Below are 21,366 nucleotides of genomic sequence, written 5' to 3' on the forward strand. Positions count from 1 at the left end.
CTCTCCCTCCTTTCTTAAAAAGTGGGGTTACATTGGCTCCCCTCCCAGTCCACAGGAACTGATCCAGAGTCGAGAGAACATTGGAAAATGATCACCAATGCATCGACAGTTTACCTAACACCATTTCCTGACTAATGTGGATTACCTTCAGTTCCTCCCTCCCACTTGATCCTCAGTCCCCTAGTATTTCTGGGAGATTGTTTGTCTTTTTTAATGAGGACAGAATGACGTACTCGTTTAACTGTTCTGCCATTTATTTGTTTCCCAATATAAATTCCCATGATAAAAAAGACTAAAGGATGCTGCCTGACCTGCTGAGTTAAGGGCCTGCCCCACGAGCATACGACTGCATGCGGCAAGCGCGGCCAAACCGGAAGCGGGGGCCACGCGGTGGTTGAGTGATCCCGTACGAGTTGACGTGAAGTTCAAGCGAAGTCCGTGGGAAGTTCACACTAGGAGTACGCCATCAAGACTCTGCGTACGGGGTCAAGACATTACGCACGCCCGTCGCGGTGGTGCATACGGCCACAATGCGGCTGAGGGCCGGCAGGCCGTTGCCTCGCGGAATTTTTGGACCGTGGCAGTTTTTCGGAGTCCCGCGCGATGTCGGGACCAGCTCCGCACAACTCCATATGGCTCCGGCGATCGAAGTGGGACCGGCCCCGCGAGGCCGTACGGCTCAAGCGACCACGTTAGGTCGCACTTGCCGCATGGAGTCGCATGCTCGTGGGACAGGCCCTTTACTCCAGCACTTTGTATCTTTTTTGTAAAACATCCTTCAAGATGTGTTTGCTGAGAGCATGTTTGTGTCAAAATATAGAGGCCCCAGGAAAGAAATAATGCACAAAACGGTGTCAAGGTCTTTGAAGATGTACGGTGTGAAATTATTTAATTTGTAATGATCATTCTTCATGTTACAAAGCTGTTCCCTTCCCAACTCCAAAATCCTATCAATTTCAATTGCGAGTTACTCAACAGTTTAGTTTATTGTCACGTGGTCCGAGGTACAGTGAAAAGCTTGTGTTGCATGCTAAACAACAAATTTGAGGATTCACGCCCTGTGAGTGAAGGAAATTTTACTCTCTCAGTCAACCATGGCCAACATCTTCATCCTGATGTTCTTACCCCAAGTGCAAGACAAACAATCCCTCAAAATCTGCCCTAACAATCCATCTGAATAGGGAACATCTCAACGTACTTTAGAGGGGGAGAGAGGGGATCCAATCTAATTCATGCGCAGGAAGGAGATGCTGGTTTATACCGAGGATAGACACAAAGTGCTGGAGTAATTCAGCAGGTCAGGCAGCATCTCTAGAGAGAAGGAACAAGTAACTTTTTGGGTCAGAACCCTAATTCATGTTGCAACTCTCAGCATGGGGAGAAGTGAAGATGTCCTATTTGTAGATTGGTGGGAGTAAATAAAAGAACATTTCAAGCGTTATAATATTTTGATTATTTTTTGAACTATTTGCTTTTTTGTGAAAAAGGATGGATGGATTGGGGGATTGGTGACCAACAACCAATCTGCTGGAAGAACCCAACATCTATGGACGTGCAGGGCTTAGCGATGTTTTGGGTCGGAACTCTTCATTGAAGAGTCTGGAGTGAGAAAGAGAGGTTCCATTTCTTAGGACACGCGCAAACATTCTGGGTCATAGCTGAGTTGATCGGCGTGGGAGAGCGAATAGGTTACAGATGAATGCAACTGATGAGATTGCTCTGAGTGCTAGCATGGGCATGATGGGCTGAATGGCATCCTTCTGCAACTGAAGGAAATGTGAGTAATATGTTGTCCACAGCATTGATGTTAATGGTGCTATCTATTTGCATTTTAGATGTTTGAATGGCTGAAAACAAGTTTTTTTGAATCGAATGAAGACAAGACATCATTAAAACATAGCAAGATCTCCATTTCAGAGGTATGGCAATATGGTGTACTGAAACCATTTGTGTCTGGTGTAACTGACACACAAACACTAACACATTGAAGAGCATTCAATTCCACTAATTTGACATTATCAACAGTTGATACTCTTCAAAAAAAGTCACTGAGATACCCTAGAGGGCTGGAGCAACTCATCTCCGGATAGGCGATGTTTCGGGTCGGAACAGTTCTTCAGACTGATTGGGGGGGGGGGGGGGAAAGTTGGAAGAGAGGTGAAGATGGGACAAAGTCTGGCAATGTCTGAAGGGTTCAGACCCGAAACGTCACCTATCCACGGTCTCCAGGGATGCTGCCTGACCCGCTGCGTTACTCCAGCACTTTGTGTCAATCTCTGGCAAGTGAGAGGTGGATACAGGTGAGTGGGGTTTGCTTGGTAGACAAAGGATAGAGGTGAAAAGGAGATAACTGTGTGTCAGGTAAAGAGAGAAGAGGAGTGAAATGTAATGCCAGAGGGAGGGATATAGGTGGAAGGAAGCGGGCAGGATGATGGGAGAGGGTGGGGGTAACACAAAGACAAGGAAGTGATAAGCGGAGAAACAAGGAACGGCAGATACTGGATTACAAAAAAAGACACAAAGTGCTGGAGTAACTCAAGATGGGTGACATTGCGGGTAGGAACCCTTCATCAGACTGAGTTTACAGGTAAGGGGGTTTGACTGGCAGATGGGTGTCTAGAGATGAAAAGAAGACAAAAGACTGAGATAAGGAGAGAAGCGTGAAAGAAGAGAGAAAAGTTACTCCAGTACTTTGTATCTTTTTTGTAAACCAGCATCTGCAGATCCTTGTGTCCAATGATGCTCTTCCCTAGATTGAGAGTTAGTTTTTGCACTAGTTTTTTTAGTTTATTGAACATTTTTTAGTTTACTATGAATACTTTCTTTACAGACCTGCTATGCTGCTGCAAGTAAGAATTCCATTGTTCCTTTTTCAGTAGATATGCCAATTAAATTATTCATAGCTAATCCAATTTAAAGCATAAATATTGCATTCAAGTGTAAGTTAAAAAGACTCGCAACAGTATGCACCAGATTGCACAATGTCAAGCTGACTCTTTTGGCAACCAAAGATGATTTATGCCTTAAAGTAATGCAAAGAACCAGGTGGTACCTGATATTGTTTTGTAATTTTATCCTTTTTTTAATTCTCCTTGTGATCCCTGCTTCTGTTGCAAGATGTTTCTATTGCTGTTGTTTACATAGAACACATCTTATACACCACTATAGTATCTGCTGCCACCCTCACCCCTGACAGTGCAAAGCGAGCACCCACTCCGTGGGCAGTTGAAGTGGGGGTTAAGATTCTAACGCTGTGCCGTTTTGCAGATAGCCTGGGATGATGAAGAGGAGCCACTCTGTACAATTGATGTAGAAAACCCTGAAGATGCAGAAGAATGCTGGTCTGTGAAAAGGAAATACCATGAATTTCAGGACCTTCGGAATGAACTAATCAAGGTATACCAGTCGCGCTAAAGGGCGTTTTGTTTAGAATCCCTGCATATGAATATCATACTTAGTTAATTCTGGTGAGCAGGTTAATCACACAGCCAGCGGTGAGTCACTCTACAAATTAGAAAGGCTAGAAACAAGAAACTGCAGATGCTGGTTTACAAAAAAAGACTCAAAATGCTGGAGTAACTCAGCGGATCAGGCAGCATCCCTGGGGAACATGGATAGGCGACGTTTCGGGCAGGGACCCTTGTTCAGACCGATTGTGGGAAAGGCTCATTGATTGTTACTCTGGCCACTTAGTTTATCCTTTTTTGCCCATGTTCTCATAAGGAATAGGGGTAGAATTAGGCCATTCGGCCCATCAAGTCTACTCTGCCTTTCAATCATGGCCGATCTATCTCTCCCTCCTAACCCCATTCTCCTGCCTTCTCCCCGTAACCTCTGACACCTCAGGAATCTATCCGTCTCTGCCTTAAAGAGATCCACTGTTGGCAATGGAGGTTATCCTGGCCTACAGGGTCTGTGAAAGTGTGTGCCTCCCACCAGCAACTCCTCTGGCCTTTCTCCACGACCGGAGCCAAGTGTTGTCAGACCTCAGGGACCGAGGAAAGGTCGTGGATGTGGGGAGCACGGATCGAAGTCTGAATTTGGATGGCATATTGATGTCTTCAGATGCCCATCAGCCACAATTTGCAGAAAGGGACAGCACAGAAGCTGAGGGAGTCTTCCCGATCTCCCAACCTACCTCATTGTGGTCCATGCACTTTAAAAAAAAAAATCTGCACTTTCTTTGTAAATGTAGCACGCACAATGAGTGGATTCCAGGCTGTTGCTACAATCCTCTCCGTCAAGCAGCCACCTCATTTACTGACGGTGAAATTTCACCTCGGCTATGTGAACACAATCGCGCACCTACAACAATGGGTTGGATTCCAGATCCAGAAGATTTTGCATCCTTGTATCCATCTCGTCAGCATATCTTCTCCAGCCCACATCCCTGTAATCCCCTCGTTAGCACAACTTCTCCATCCAACTACGGGCCATTATGGGCTCCACCCATCCTGAGGTCATCTGTTGCTCCCCCTGATTTATCCTGTGTTTTTCTCGCCTCGTGTTCCCTCCCTCACTTCTATCTTTCAGTCTGAAGTGTTCCCACCTCCACCTGAAATGTCACCTATTCCTTTTCACCAGAGATGGAATACTTACTTGCTTTAATTTATTGTCACATGTGACTAGGCACAGTGAGATCGACAATAGGCGCAGGAGTAGGCCATTCGGCCCATCGAGCCAGCACCGCCATTCACTGTGATCATGGCTGATCATCCACAATCAGTACCCCGTTCCTGCCTTCTCCCCGTATCCCCTGACTCTGCTATCTTTAAGAGCCCAATCTAACCCTCTCTTGAAAGCATCCAGAGAACCGGCCTCCACCGCCTTCTGAGGCAAAGATTCTTTGATTGCGTACCCAATGTATACAAATAGCAGCCATCTACGGCGCTGACAATGCCACAAAGCAAGCTGGCTCCTTTTTTGCTGCCTGACCACGCTGAGCTACTCCCTCACTTTGTGTCTATCTGCAGAAGAATGTCTCCAACTTTGAACCTTTGAGCACAGTTCCCACGGCAGCAGCCCACAGGGACGTAGATTGTTCACTTACTTGGAATTTGTCCATTAAATCAACCCATGTATTTCTCAATTAATGATAGGCTTGTGCTTTTGGAAAAAAATTAATTTGGTTAAAAAGTTTGTAAATCAGAACGCCATTTCCATTAGTTCAATATAAAGAATCTGGCGGCAATCAAATAAACCTAAAGATTTAAAAATACATCAACATGAGCATCTGAATTCATAAAATGTATTATTAACAATCAAATATGAAGATTAAAAGGTAGACACAAAATGAAAGACAATACATGATTACAATCGAGCCAGCCACTGTGTAGATGGCAGGAACGGAGTATTGATTATGGATGATCAGCCATGATCACATTGAATGGCGGTGCTGGCTCGAAGGGCCGAATGGCCTACTCCTGCACCTATTGTCTATTGTCTACAGATTGTATTGTATTGTATTTTAATGACCACACAGCCAGGCTGGTGGAATTTGTTATCAGTACAGCTCGGTACAGGTTCCAACATTTCATCAAACATTAAACATATAGCATAGATATACATACAAACAGACGCATTACATAATACATAAGGGCCATGCTTATTCTTATTCCTCACCGTACAGAGTTTAAAATGTTAATTGCAGTGGGAATGAAACTGTTTTTGAAGCGGTTTGTTTTGGAGGCAATTGTCCTGTAACGCCTCCCAGAGGGCAGTAGCTGAAAGGCATAGTGTGCAGGGTGAGTAGGATCAGAGATGATCTTGCGGGCTCTGTGTAATGTCCGTTTGTGGTAAAGTGATTCAAGGGATGGTAGGGGTAAGCCAATAATTTTAGATGCTCTGTTGATGATGCGCTGTAATTTCTTCCGGGAGAGTGAGTCGAGACTACCGAACCAGACTGTGATGGATGAAGTGAGGATGCTTTCGATGATGGCTGTATAGAAGCGGAGCATGAGATGAGACCTTGCTCTGAACTTCCTGATATATGATATAGGAAATAATGTGAGTAACGTTTAGTGCAAGATAAAGTCCAGTAAAGCCTCATCAAAGATAGTCCGAGGGTCTCCAATGGGGTAGATACTAGCTCAGGATTGCTCTCTAGTTGTTGGTAGGGTGGTTTAGTGAAAGGCATTGTTTTGTGTGATAGCCAGGTACATCCATTATTTGAGCTCTAACAGAAGCAACAAGAGCTGAATTTCTGCCTTTAATCTGTTTTAATCTTCTTTAATCATTTAATCTGTTTGGGCTCCAGTTGCAGAACTGAGAGGGTGATTTTGTGTTGGAGCCATTGTCCCAGTAGACCTGCACTCCTTGTTTTCCAGACCTTCAGCTCACTTGCTGAATCCCAGCTGCCTTCAGTCAACGGCTTGGCCTCGGGCGAGATCAGCGAGGAATTTCGAGAAGACTTTAAGCATCAAGTGGCTGGGTTTGTAAAGGTGAGAGGACCAGACATCTTCACTGATTCATTGATTCTGTATGATGCCACGTATATGATAATCCGATGCGGACAATCAACATACAAGAACGGGGGTGGCGTAAATACTACGATTTATGGAATCTCTATTTTTTAGCTGTTTTTAAATCAGAATCAGAATATCAGAATACCGTTTATTGTCATTTGAACCTAAGTTCAAACAAAATTACGTTTTCTGTAGTCATACAAACAAGAAAAAAACCAAGACACACAATTAACACAATTTACATAAACATCCATCACAGTGAATCACCTCCTCACTGTGATGGAAGGTAAAGTTTGTCTCTCCCCTGATCTTTATTCTTCTCCCGATGCTAAAGCCCCCGGCGGGCGATAGTAAGTCCTGCGGCCGTTAAAGCCGCGCCGGGCGATGTGAGGCCCCGCTCCGGGTCGTTTTAACCCCGCGATTCGGGCGGGAGAAATTGCCGTTGCGTGAGCTCCAAAAAGCGGTCTCCCACCACGGACCCGCGAGGTCCCGATGTTACCGTCCACAGGGCCTGCAGCTGGAGCCTCAGAAGCTTCGAAGCCGGCGAGCTCCACGATGGTGGGTCCGCAGGCTCCGCGACTGGAGCCCCAGGTCGATTCCAGTTGGAGGCCGCTCCACGGTGCTAGGCCCCAACGACAACGGAGACCCGACAGGGAAAGGTCGGGTTCCCCCGTACAGGGAAGAGATTTAAAAATTTCAACCCCCCCCCCACATATACACAGTTAAAAATAATATATAAACGACAACCAAAACATATACTTAACAGAACAAAAATTTAAAAAAGACGGACTGTAGAGGCTGCTGCCGTGAGGCAGCGCCATCTTGAGAACTATGAAGCACAATGTTACTTTCTGCAGTAGAATTCGGTCATGAACTGTTATTTAAAGGCACTGAAGTAGTTATTTAATGAAGTACAACAGAACCAAATGTGGGATAGATTCAACTGAAGCTGAGGACTAAGGGCACCTTGGGTTACCAAGTAGGAATCTAAAGCTGTTTTTATATTACTGCTGTTTTAACAGGGGTTCTAGGAGAAGGGTATCTTTGATCCGCCACAAATAAACGGAGACATGTTTCAGTAACCTAAACACTAGCACCTTATATTGGACACAGGTGTTCTGCAATCATAGTTTAGTTTAGGGATACAGCATGGGAACAGGCCCTTCAGCTCACCAAGTCCGCGCCGACCAGCGATCCCCGCACACTAACAATATCCTATACACAAGGGCCAATTTACCATTATACCAAGCCAATTAGCCTACAAACCTGTAAGTCTTTGGAATGTGGGAGGAAATCGAAGATCTCGGAGAAAATGCACGCAGGTCACGGGGAGTACGTCCAAACTCTGTACAGACAGCACCCGTGGTCAGGATCGAACCTGGGTCACTGAGCGCTGGGCGGCAGTAACTCTACCGCTGCACCCTAATCAGAACAGTCGTAAAATTTATGAATGTGTTGTGTAGCTTTAATATTACGTTGCTCAGAACATGGGTTGTATGGCAGGTAGATAATGGGGTCAAGGAAAGAGCGTTCACGTCGCGGCCCAGTCTATCCACCACCACGCACAAGAAGCAACAAGACAGACATCATTGTATGCAGATGCAGGGAAGTGTGTTCAGCTCTGGCTGACCAACTTCTGATCTTGTGTGTGGACTCGATAAGAAGAAAAAGGTAGATAATAGGACTTGCAGACACAAAGAACAGCAGATGCTGCAATCTTGCAAAGAACATAAAATGCTGCAGGTCAACTCAGCAGGTCAGGCAGCATCTCTGGAGGACATGGGTATGTGACTTTTCTGGTCGAGACCTTCCAATCAAACATGCCCCTCACCTGTATCCACCTATCACTTGCCAGGCTTTTTGCCACCCCCATCTCTTTTCCAGCTTTCTCTCCCCAACTACAATCAGTTTTAAGAAGGGTCCTGACCCAAAACATTGTCTGTCCATGTCCTCCAGAGATGCTGCCTGAGCCGCTGAGTTACTCCAGCACTTTGAGTTTTATTTAACTGGACTAACAATCATAGTGTCATACAGCACGGAAACAGGCAATTCATCCCAACATTTACATTACTCCCACCTGCTTGCGTTTGGCCCAAATCCCTCTAAACCTTTCCTATACATGTACCCGTCAAAATGCCTTTTAAACGTTGATATACTTGCCTCGTCTACCTCCTGTGGCAGCTCATTCCATATTCCCACTACCCTCTGTGTGGAAAAAGCTGCCTCTCAGGTTCCTATTAAATCTTTCCCTTCTCACCTTAAGCCCATGTCCTCTGGTTCTTGATTCCCCTACTCTAGCTAAAAGACAGTTCACCCTATCTATTCCCCCCCATGATCAAATACACCTCTATAAGATCACCCCTTGTCCTCTAATGCCCCTGTCCCACTTAGGAAACCTGAACGGAAACCTCTGGAGACTTTGCGCCCCACCCAAGGTTTTCGTGTGATTCCCGGAGGTTTTTGTCAGTCTCCCTTCCAGCTTCCACTACCTGCAACCTCTGGCAACCACCAGCAACCACGGAAACCTTGGGTGGGGCACAAAGTCTCCGGAGGTTTCCATTCAGGTTGCCTAAGTGGGACAGGGGCATTACTGTCCAAGGAATAGTGTCTCAGCCTGCCCAACCTCTCCCTCTCGTTCAGGCCCTCAAGTCTGGCAACATCCTCGTAAATGTCGGAAACACTGACTGGAAGGCGTTTGCAGCCCAGGCCACCCTTGACTCTCACACGGACATTGATTCCTATACATCCTCTGTTCTGGACTTTATAAACTCCACCATCAATAGTGTCACCTCCCTCAAACAGGTGACCATATACCCGAATCAGAAGCCATGGATGAACAGCGAGGTCAGGCTACTGCTGAAAGCACGGGACACCGCTTTCAGGTCAGGCGATGCTCGAGCCTACAGTTCATCCAGGGCTAACCTGAAGAGGGGCATCAGGAAGGCCAAGCACTGCCATAAGCTCAGGATTGAGGAGCACTTCAACAACAACAACTCCGACCCCCGACGCATGTGGCAAGGCATCCAGGCCATCACGGACTACAGACCCTCCAACATCACCCCCACATCCAGCGACGCCTCCTTCCTTGAGGAGCTTAATCACTTCTATGGCCGCTTCGACAGGGACAATCTAGAGACAGCCATCAAGGCTGTGCTACCTGCCGATCACCAACCCCTCACACTCACCCCCTACGACGTGTACGTGGCACTGAGTAGGACTAATGCACGTAAGGCTGCTGGCCCTGACGGCATTAGTCCTACTCAGTGCCACGTACACGTCGTAGGACTAATGCCGTCAGGGCCTGTGCTGCGCAGCTGACAGACGTCTGGACTGACATCTTCAACCTGTCACTTGCCCAAGCAGTTGTCCCCACTTGCCTTAAAGCCACCTCCATCGTGCCAGTGCCAAAACACTCCACTGCGGCAAGCCTCAACGACTTCCGCCCAGTTGCACTTACCCCCATCATCACCAAGTGCTTCGAGAGGCTGGTCCTGGCACACCTCAAAAGCTGCCTACCCCCCACACTGGATCCCTATCAGTTTGCCTACCGCAAGAACAGGAGTACGGAGGATGCCATCTCAACGGCACTTCACTCCGCCCTCTCCCACCTTGACAACAGAGACACTTATGTAAGAATGCTGTTCATCGATTACAGCTCAGCATTCAACACCATTATTCCATCAAAACTGATCACCAAACTCGGTAACCTGGGCATCGACCCCTCCCTCTGCAACTGGATACTGGACTTTCTAACCAACAGACCCCAGTCTGTGAGGTTAGACAAGCACACCTCTTCAACCCTCACCCTGAACACCGGCGTTCCTCAGGGCTGTGTGCTGAGCCCCCTCCTCTACTCCCTCTTCACCTATGACTGCACACCTGTACATGGTACTAACACCATCATCAAGTATGCAGATGATACAACGGTGATTGGCCTCATCAGCAACAACGATGAGCTGGCCTACAGGGAGGAGGTCCAGCACTTAGCAGCATGGTGCGCTGACAACAACCTGGCCCTTAACTCCAAGAAGACCAAGGAGCTCATTGTAGACTTCAGGAAGTCCAGAGGTGGCACGCACACCCCCATCCACATTAACGGGACGGAGGTGGAACGTGTTTCTAGCTTCAGGTTCCTGGGATTCAACATCTCCGATGACCTCTCTTGGACCCACAATACCTCTACTCTGATCAAGAAGGCTCATCAGCGTCTCTTCTTCCTGAGGAGACTGAAGAAGGTCCATCTGTCTCCTCAGATCCTGGTGAACTTCTACCGCCGCTGCACCATCGAGAGCATCCTTACCAACTGCATCACAGTATGGTATGGCAACTGCTCTGTCTCCGACCGGAAGGCACTGCAGAGGGTGGTGAAAATTGCCCAACGCATCACCGGTTCCACGCTCCCCTCCATTGAGTCTGTCCAAAGCAAGCGCTGTCTGCGGAGGGCGCTCAGCATCGCCAAGGACTGCTCTCACCCCAACCATGGACTGTTTACCCTCCTACCATCTGGGAGGCGCTACAGGTCTCTCCTTTGCCGAACCAGCAGGTCGAGGAACAGCTTCTTTCCGGCGGCTGTCACTCTACTAAACAACGTACCTCGGTGACTGCCAATCACCCCCCCCCCCCCCCCCCCCCCCCCGGACACTTATTATTTATTTTTTATTCAAATCGTTTGCTATGTCGCTCTTCAAGGGAGATGCTAAATGCATTTCGTTGTCTCTGTACTGTACACTGACAATGACAATTAAAATTGAATCTGAATCTGAATCTGAAATCTTCTCTGCATTGCTTCCAGCTAAATGAGAGCCTTCCTAGAGAATTCTCTTCCCTTCTTCCAAACAGAACCTTCTATTATTACTTGCTGTAGCATATAACAAGAACAAGGTTCTGTACAGAAATAAGTCCATTGCAATGTTTCTGCACTTTCACTGGGTAGGAAGCTAAGTTTAAGAAACACGCATTTTAAATCCAACAGTGTGCAGGAAGGAACTGCAGATGCTGGTTTCAACCGAAGATAGACACAAAGTGCGGGAGTGTATGTCAGCATTTTGTGTCTTCAATCCAACAGGTTGGATTCAAACCTGGTGTATTTTCTGTTGCAGGCGTTGAGCTCTGACGAGTCCATTTTGTGCTGTGAGACGGTCCTGAACTTCTTATCGGCCGATGATCGGGACTACTGGGGGCTGCTAACGTCGCTGTTTGCTGAGGAGGATGAGGTACGAGCACAGAAAGCGGAAACAATGTCTCCTTTTGTATGCTGCGTCTGGTTTATTCTGTTAACAAGTTTAAAAAAAAAAATCTTTAAAGGCGACTTAAACTGAGGGCTGAGAACATCGATAGATCTGACACTGTCATGAACAAGACCATTTCTCCATCCAATGGTCCCATTACTGACAAGTGAGGTGATTGGAGAGGTCATCTTAGTAGGATGCATGTTTAGCTGCATATAGACCATTAAATCTAAAACAAAGTCCAGGTATGCTCAGAATGGACATTGGGAAAGAAATTTGGTTTTATTATAGTATTTTAATTTTAATTGTTGGATGATTAATTGCTTCATACCATCACTAGATCTTTTATTTTGCAACGTATCTAACCGTTGTTTTGAATGATTTCCACGTGCTCAGCTTCATTGGGTTAAATAGAAAAGAAAATTGCATTCCGATTAGAGCCTTTTGTATCCTCAGTACACGCCGAAGTGTGTTGCGGCCTATGGTGTGATTTTCTGAAGTACAATGCCTTTATCTCACAGAAAATAAGAGAAACCAACTTGCCCACAGCAAGCTTCCAAAAGTAGCAAGTTAATAATGAGCAGATATTTGACCAGTGTTTGTTTTTGTGATGTTGAGATCGATATTGACTGGCAGATGAGGAATGAATCTCCAACTTTTCGTTACGTGGGGCTTTGTGTGTCCTTCTGTGCAGAGAAAGGACCTCCTTGGAGAAACATCAAGTGCAGAACTTCCTCGGTAGAGTCATAGAGTTATACAGTGTGGAAACAGTCCCTTTGGCCCAACTTGGCCACACCAACCAACATGCCCCATCTACACTAGTCCCACCTGCCTGCGTTTATCCCATATCCCTCTAAACCTACCCTATCCTCATACCTGTCCAAAGGTTTCTTAAACGTTGAGATACTACCTGCCTCAATTACCTCCTCCAGAAGCCCGTTCCATATACCCATCACCCATTGTGTAAAAACAAAAAGCTGTCCCTCGGGTTCCTATTAAATCTTTCCCCTCTCACCTTAAACCTATGTCCTCTGGTTCTTGATTCCTACCCTGGAAGTCCTACTTTTTAACCTGTTACCCCAACTCCCTCATGTTGCAGCACCTCATCCCTATTCCTACCTATGGCATTTGTGCCAAATGCACGATGACTCCTGGCTGCTCCCCCTCCCCCTCGAGAATATGGACCCTGGCACCAGGAGTCTCGACTGCTGCTGTGTTGGACTTCCAGCTTAGAGTTTGATTCCCCCATGAAGCTGAATGTTGTGCTGGTGTTTTCAGGTCTTTGCCTTGGGGGAAAATAAATGGAGATGAAGTGGCACAGTTTGTTGTTCACACTTGCACACTACAATAATATGTGGACATGCCAACCACAAGAAAGCAAGGACAAGCATTCAAATTCTTCAATTGTTTCTGCGTGATTCTTTTGTACATAGTTTTTTCTGCCCAGCTGATGGGTACCGATGACACGGGAAGAGGAGGGGACATTTAGGGGCAGCACAGCTGGTAGAGCCTTTGCCTCATAGCGACATGGATGCGGTTCGATCCTGACATCGGGTGCTGTAAGTGAAGAGTTTGCACGGGTTTGTAGATTAATTGGCCACCATAAAATAAAAAGTGTCCCCAATGTGTAGAGTGGATGAGAAAGTTAAATAATACCGTATCTCTAAACTAAATTAAACTATACTAATGAACTGAGATTTCTTGGTTCTCTTACTGTTCCTTTGTACGTCCTTCACTCTGACCAAGGCCTTGTTTACAATGGAACCTGATTTGGTGTGGGGCAATCTTGCATTAGTGAAAGATAACTCATTCCTGTCCCTCAATGTCCCTCAAACAGTTTGAGCTGAATGTGTGATCCCATGTTTTGGATGTTACCAGGTTCCAGTCTGTGAGAATACAGCTTTGTAAAGCTGGACAATGTTGTCGTAGAGGTGTGGGGAGGGGGAGGGGAGGGGGGTTACTGTCGTAGGTGCTGTGGTTAAAATGGGAGGCAGAACAAGTATGGGCAGAGTGTACAGTTAATGGTATGAACCTTAACAACATTGATGTGCGGAAGGATCTTGGAGACAATAGACAACAGGTGCAGGAGTAGGCCATTCGGCCCTTCGAGCCAGCACCGCCATTCACTGTGATCATGGCTGATCATCCCCAATCAGTACCCCGTTCCTGCCTTCTCCCCATATCCCTTGACTACGCTATCTTTAAGAGCTCTATCTAACTCTCTCTTGAAAGCATATAGAGAATTGGCCTCCACTGCCTTCTGAGTCAGAGAATTCCACAGATTCACAACTCTCTGGGTGAAAAGGTTTTTCCTCATCTCCATTCTAAATGGCCTACCCCTTATTCTTAAACTGTAGCCCCTGGTTCTGGACTCCCCCCAACATCGGGAACATGTTTTCTGCCTCTAGCGTGTCCAATCCCTTAATAATCTTATATGTTTCAATAAGAACCCCTCTCATTCTAAATTCGAGTGTATACAAGCCCAGCCACTCCATTCTTTCAACATATGACAGTCCCACCTTGTGAACCTATGCTGCAATCCCTTAATAGCAAGAATGTCCTTCCTCAAATTTGGAGACCAAAACTGCACATAATACTCCAGGTGTCATCTCACTAGGGTCCTGTACAACTGCAGAAGGACCTCTTTGCTCCTATACTTAACTCCTCTTGTTATGAAGGCCAACATGCCATTAGCTTTCATCACTGTCCAAGTTCATAGCTCATTAAAGGCAGCACAAGTAGATAGGGTGGTAAAGAAGGCGTATGGTATGTTTGCCTTCATTGCTCGGGGCATTGAATGTAAGAGTCAGGAAGTCATGATACAGCTCTATAGGACTCTGGTTAGGCCAAAGTGGAGTATTGGGAGCAGTTCCTTACAGGAAAGATGTGGAGACTTTGGGAAGGGTGCAGAAGAGGTTTTCACTGGAATGTCGGAGGTTAATGGAAGATTTGATAGAAGTATATAACATGATACGGTAAGCAGTCAGAACCTTTTTCCCCAGGGTGGAAATGTCCAACACTAGAGGGCATAGCTATAAGGCGAGAGGGGGGAAGTTTAATGGAGATGTGTGGGGCATGATTTTTACACAGTGGGGGACAGTGGAACATGCTGTCAGGGGTGGTGGTAGATGCAATAATGGCATTTAAGAGGCTTTTAGATAGGCGCATGGAAATGCAGGAAATAGAGGGGTGTGGATTATGTGCAGACAGATGAGAGCATCTTAAATTGGCATCATGTTCGCACAAAACATTGAGGGTCGAATCATGAGGCTATAAGTGATAGAAGTAGAATTAGGCCATTCGGCCCATCAAGTCTACTCCACCATTCAATCATGGCTGATCTATCTCTCCCTTCTAACCCCATTCTCCTGCCTTCTCCCCATAACCTCTGACACCCGTACTAGTCAAGAATCTATCTATCTCTGCCTAAATAATATCCATTGACTTGGCCTCCACAGCCTTCTGTGGCAGAGAATTCCACAGATTCACCACCCTCTGACTAAAGAATGGCCTGTTCCTGTGCTGTATTGTTCTGTTATATGTAAGTAGAACAGCACGTTGCCAGGACTCGAGAACTTGAATTGTAGGGAGAGGCAGGATAGACTGTGACTTTCTTCCCTGAAGGATAGAGGCGGAGTGGTGACTCGATAGGGATGTACGAAATCATGAGAGGTATCGATAAAGTGAATGGAGACCGTCTTCCTTTGCAGGATAGAGGAGTCCAGAACTAGAGGGTACGGGTTTTGAATGAGGAGGGGAAAAATTTAAGAGACCTGAGAAGCAAAGTGTTGGATTTTATAGTCCCTCGTGAAGGATTGATTTCCAGAGCTTGGGCCTTGGCGGTTGGAGGTACGAATGCCGATGGTGAGACAAGAAAAAGTCAGGGTTGTGTAAGATGCTGCAACCAAAAGGATGTGTGGAATTGGAGGGGGAAAGCAGTGACTGGAGAAGAAAGTAACAGCCATTGGTAACGAATAACAAATGGAGCTTATTTAGTTGTTACAGTTTTAGTTTTAGAGATACAACATGGAAACAGGCCCTTTGGTCCAACAAGGCCGCACCAACCATCGATCATCCATTCACCCCAGTTCCATGTTATTCCACTTTCTCACCCATTCTCTACACAACAGGGGCAATTTACAGAGGCCAATTAACCTACAAACCCGCACGCTTTTGGATTGTGGGAGGAAACCGGAGAAAACCCATGCAGTCACAAGGAGAACATGCAAACTCCACACACACACAGGATCCGAGGTTAGGATCGAACCGGGGTCTCTGGCGCTGTGAGGCAGTGGTTCTGACCAACTGTGCCAACCTAAGCTTCCACGATCATTTCAAATGCAACGCCTTTTTCACCGATCTGTTGTGTCTCATAGGAAAACGATGCGGAGAGTGTTACTTCAGGGGGCTCACGTGACCAGGATGTGGATGATGGGGTAGAAACTGTTGAGAGACCCAAAGCAAGTCCAGGAAACGCGGAGATCCAGGACGCAGCATCCAACAAGTCACTTCATTCAACAAACAGTTCTGAAAGCACAGAATATGGCCTCTCCTTCAGGTCCATGGCACACAACCCTGAGGAGGACAATGCACAACAAAACCAACATTAGTCACAGAAGGAGACGGACAAGGGTTTCTGGAAGGATTGCCGAACTACCCGGAGGCATTGCAGGCCCCCTGCACAAACTCCTGGAAGAAGTAATGTGTACAGGTGAACCATATTACTTTTTGAAATTAGATCATAAGAGATAGAAGTAGAATGAGGCCATTCGGCCCGTCGAGTCTACTCCGCCATTCAATCATGGCTGACCTATCTCTCCCTCGTAACCCCATTCTCCTGCTTCTCTCCATAACCCCTGACACCTGTAAAATCAAGAGTTTGATAGAGTATCTGTCGACAGACCAAATCTCCACGATCTTCTGAGGTGAAGGTTTTTCTTTCATGTGTGTGCAAGGTCACAATTGATGTCCCTCCAAATTGACTTTTTCCTAACCTGTTGTTTATGTTCGAGTGTCCGCCCACAATACCATTAGACCCGCATCTTGTTCAGACTTGTTCAAATGCTGACTCCTTTGAGGGAGTCAACAGTGTTCAATTGTCACATGTACAGGCAAAGCACCAATGACATTGTCACTTGCAGCAACTTAACAGACCTGTTATTGGGCAGGAAATATATAATGTTTGTAAGAAGGAACTGCAGATGCTGGAAAATCGAAGGTAGACAAAAGTGCTGGAGAAACTCAGCGAGTGCAGCAGCATCTATGGAGCGAAGGAAATGGGCAACGTTTCGGGCCAAAACCCTTCTTCAGACTGATGTAGGGTGGTGGGGGCTGGGAGAAGAAAGGAGAAAGGAAGAGGGCTGAGGGGGAGCTGAGAAGGGGAGGAGACAGCAAGGGCTACCGGAAATTGGAGAAGTCAATGTTCATGCCGCTAGGGTGCAGACTGCCCAAGCGGAATACAAGTCCTCCTATAGATCCCTTCGATGATGGGGAGGTCAGTATCCGTGATGGTCCGGGGCAGTGTTCACCACTCTCTGTCATCTCCTTTGTTCCTGGGTGTTCGAATTGTCGAACCAGGCAGCGATGCAACCAGTCAGTGTTTGTCGACAGACCAAATCTCCTCGATCATCTGAGGTTAAGGTTTTTCTTTAATGTGTATGCAAAGTCACAGTTGCTGCCTCACAGCACCAGAGACCCGGGTTTGATCCTGACTGCGGCTGCTGTTTGTACCTAGTTTGTACTTTCTCCCCACGACTGCGTGGGTTTTTCCCGGCTGCTGCGGTTTCCTCCCACACTCCGAAGACGTACACGTTTGTAGGTCAATTGGCTTCAGTGAAAATTATAAATTGGCCCTAGTGTGTAGGATAGTGCTAGAGTATGGGGATCGATCACTGGTCTGGGCCGAAGGGCCGGTTTCTGAGCTGTATCTCCAAATTAAACAAAACTAAACAGAGAAAACGTTCATCATAGAAACATAGAAAATAGTTGCAGGAGGAGGCCATTCGGCCCTTCGAGCCAGCACCGCCATTCATTGTGATCATGGCTGATCGTCCCCTATCAATAACCCGTGCCTGCCTTCTCCCCATATCCCTTGACTCCACTAGCCCCTAGAGCTCTATCTAACTCTCTCTTAAATCCATCCAGTGACTTGGCCTCCACTGCCCTCTGTGGCAGGGAATTCCATAAATTCACAACTCTCTGGGTGAAAAAGTTTTTTCTCACCTCAGTTTTAAATGACCTCCCCTTTACTCTAAGACTGTGGCTCCTGGTTCTGGACTCACCCAACATTGGGAACATTTTTCCTGCATTTGCCCAGTCCTTTTATAATTTTATGTTTCTATAAGATATCCCCTCATCCTTCTAAACTCCAGTGAATACAAGCCTAGTCTTTTCAATCTTTCCTCATATGACAGTCCCACCATCCGAGGGATCAATCTCGTGAACCTACGCTGCACTGCCTCAATCACAAGGATGTCCTTCCTCAAATTAGGAGACCAAAACTGTACACAATACTCCAGATGTGGTCTCACCAGAGCCCTGTACATGTTCCATCTTTCTTGAGGAAGCAAGTACAACATTAACCTTAAACAGGGAGTTGGATAAATGCTGAACGGGTAACATTTGGTGAGATGTGGGTAAAGAAAGAGTGGTTTAATTATTTAATACTCTTTAATAATTTCCCCTTTTCTGTTTTTAATTATATTGCAGTGTTTACCCGCCCTTAGGATATCAATGTAGAGGAAGGAATTGCAGATGCTGGTTTAAACCAAAGATAGGCACAAAAAGCTAAAGTAACTCAGCGGGACAGGCAGCATCTCTGGTGAGAAGGAATGGATGATGTTTTGGGTCGAGATGCTTCAGTCTGAAGAAGGAATGGGTGACGTTTTGGGTCTCGACCCTTCAGTTGGAAGATGGGTCTCGAGATGCTGCCTGTCCCGCTGAGTTACTCCAGCATTTTGTTTCTATCTTAGGATATCAATTGTGTTTGTGATTTGACTAAATGTGGTCTCCCATCAGTCTTCACAAGTGTACTCATCTTTTGCAGAGCATGGTTACTTCAAGATAACGCTTGCAATGAAACTGGTAAAATGTGTCCTGGTAATCGCGAAGAAGTAAGTGGCCTGTGAATAATGTACTTAACAATTGGAAAACAGTAGATTGTAATTTAGACTTGAGGAAAGTATATCCCATTTCACCCACTATCCTGCCCACCCGCATCTACCGATATCCCTTCCTCTGGCGTTACATTTCACTCCTTCTCCCTTAACCCACCATTCTACCTCCAGGAGCCTCAGGTCGGCCGACTTGGGGCTACTGACTATCCCGCGGTCCAAGTACAAGCTCAGGGGCGACCGCGCTTTTGCGGTTGCAGCACCTACACTGTGGAACAGCATCCCTCTTCTCATCAGAACTGCCCCCTCCATCAACTAATTTAAGTCTAGACTTAAAACTTATTTCTACTCACAAGCGTTTCTTGAGGTCCTCTGAGGAAGCGCTGTATGTATGTATTTATATATGTATTGTTAGATCTGTGTACCACTGTATGAAACACGTTAGTACCTGCACTGATATAAAGCACTTTGGTCAACGAGAGTTGTTTCAAATGTGCTATAGAAATAACATTGACTTGACTTATCTGACACCCTTTTGTCTCCTTTTTATCTCTAGCCTTTGTCTGACGTCTGCCGATCAAACCCCCTCTCCTCTCACCTGTATTCACCTATCACTTGCCCAACTTTGTCCCGTCCCCACCTCTTTTCCAGCTTTCTTTGCCTTACTACAATCAGTCTGACCCAAATCAGGCAGATGCTGGTTTAAACCAAAGATAGATACAAAATGCTGGAGTAACTCAGCGGGACAGGCAGCATCTCTGCAGAAACGGAATGGGTGACGTTTCGGGTCAAAACTGTTTGTTGCCTGTCCCCAGCTGAGTTACTCCAACATTTTGTGCCTTATCTCCAAAGATGCTGCCTGTCCCACTGAATTACTACAGCATTTTGTGTCTATCACCAGTCTGAAGAAGGGTCTCGAGCCGAAGCCCATTCCTTCTCACCTATTCCTTCTCTCCAGAGGTGCTGCTTGTTCCACTGAGTTACTCCAGCATTTTGTATCTATCTTTGGTTCAAACCAGCAAACCACAAGTCTTTAATTGTAGACAGACACATAAAGCTGGAGTAACTCAATGGGTCAGGCAGCATCTCTGGAGAAAAGGAATAGGTGACGTTTTGGGTCAAGTCCCTTCTTTAGTGTTGGCATTGAATCCATTGAATCCTCATGTGCATGTGCTATATTTTACTCTTTGTGTTGTGTTACTTACACAGATCTCTGAAGAAATTTGTCGACCGGTTCTTGAGTAAAGAGCAGGTAGCTTCGTACATAGATCAACTCAGAGAGGTGTTGTGGCCAAATGGAATCCCAGCTTGTCCACCTCCAGAAAGATCTAATGAAGAAAAAGCCATTGCAAAAGAAAAAGCCATTGAGTTACTGCTGAGCAAAACGCCAGGTAAAGTTAGGTTTCCCAGACATTTTGTTGAAGTTTCCAGCACACACAACCCTCACTCCGCTCCCACCCCTTCCAGTCTATTCTTGCCCTATTCTTGCCCCTTTAACCTGCTCTGAGGCTGACAGTCTTTCTGCCGAGTCCAATCCTATTACTCACTGCAGCGGCAAAAGTAGATTTGCTGGAGGGACTCAGTGTGTCACGCTGCATGTGTGGATGGAATGGACAGGTGATGTTTCGGGTTGAGACCCTTCATCTGGACTCTCGTGCCTCCTATTATTTAACCATGGTTAGTGTCAATCCCCGGACTGGTTTCAAACAAGACGGGAATATTCCAATCCCAATTGTAACTTCCCTCAGTGAACCCGAGGATGTAAAAAAACTTGTTTCATCCCATATTAAATACTGCAGATGCTGAAAATCCATGAATGAATAAATGATACTTTATTGTCATATGTACCTAGTTACAGTGAGATGCTTTTTGTATACAACCCAGTGTTGCCACTTGGTGGCGCTGACAAAGTTACCAAAGTGCCAACAGTCCTATCGAAAGATACTAGAGGAGCCTTTGGTCCTATCTACTGATTTTCGCCGCCTACTCCTCGTCAAATACTCAGCAGGTTGGGAAGCAAGTGTGGAGAAATAAAACACACAAGTTAATGTTTCAGCTCTCTGATCTTTCACTAGAACTAGGAAAAGTTAAGGGCCAGTCCCACTTGGGCGACCTAATCCGCGAGTTCTGGCGAGTTTTCCCTCGACTCGTACTCGCGGCATGGTCGACACGAGGTCCTAGGAGGTCTTTGTAACTCTCCTTCATGCTCGAGAGTGGTCTCCGCGTACTCAAAGCCTCAGCCTAGGTCGCGGAGTTTTTTTCAACATGTTAAAAAATGCCTGCGAGTAAAAAAAGGTCGCCATGGAAAAAATCGATACTTTTTTTTACTCGTAGGTTCAGTCGTAGTAGGTTGGCAAGTTAGTCGTAATTAATCGAGTGTAGTCGAAGGTAGTCGTAGATAGTCTTCATCATAGTCGAAGGTAGTCGTAGATAGTCTTCATCATAGTCGAAGGAGGTTGAAGGAGATCTTCTACATAGTCGAAGGAGGTCTTCAACATGTCATTTTTTTCAAACTCTTTTAAACTCGCCAATTAGGTCACCCAAGTGGGACAGCCCCTTGAG

The 21,366-nt window shown here is 46.2% G+C and overlaps 1 protein-coding gene across 1 annotated transcript in view; it reads left to right on the top strand.

The window, feature by feature from the left end:
• Positions 1 to 21,366, top strand: part of si:rp71-46j2.7 (uncharacterized) — a 69,722-nt gene that overhangs the window by 36,536 nt on the left and 11,820 nt on the right. Inside the window, exons 8-14 of the mRNA XM_055644048.1 lie at positions 1,836 to 1,919; positions 3,268 to 3,396; positions 6,327 to 6,440; positions 11,564 to 11,677; positions 16,069 to 16,403; positions 18,738 to 18,804; positions 20,014 to 20,195. Of these exons, the coding sequence (XP_055500023.1) occupies positions 1,836 to 1,919; positions 3,268 to 3,396; positions 6,327 to 6,440; positions 11,564 to 11,677; positions 16,069 to 16,302 (675 nt within the window). The 3' untranslated portion in view covers positions 16,303 to 16,403; positions 18,738 to 18,804; positions 20,014 to 20,195. The remainder of the gene's footprint in view (positions 1 to 1,835; positions 1,920 to 3,267; positions 3,397 to 6,326; positions 6,441 to 11,563; positions 11,678 to 16,068; positions 16,404 to 18,737; positions 18,805 to 20,013; positions 20,196 to 21,366) is intronic.

The sequence above is a fragment of the Leucoraja erinacea genome, chromosome 12 (assembly GCF_028641065.1).
Source record: "Leucoraja erinacea ecotype New England chromosome 12, Leri_hhj_1, whole genome shotgun sequence".
NCBI classification, from domain to species: domain Eukaryota; kingdom Metazoa; phylum Chordata; class Chondrichthyes; order Rajiformes; family Rajidae; genus Leucoraja; species Leucoraja erinaceus.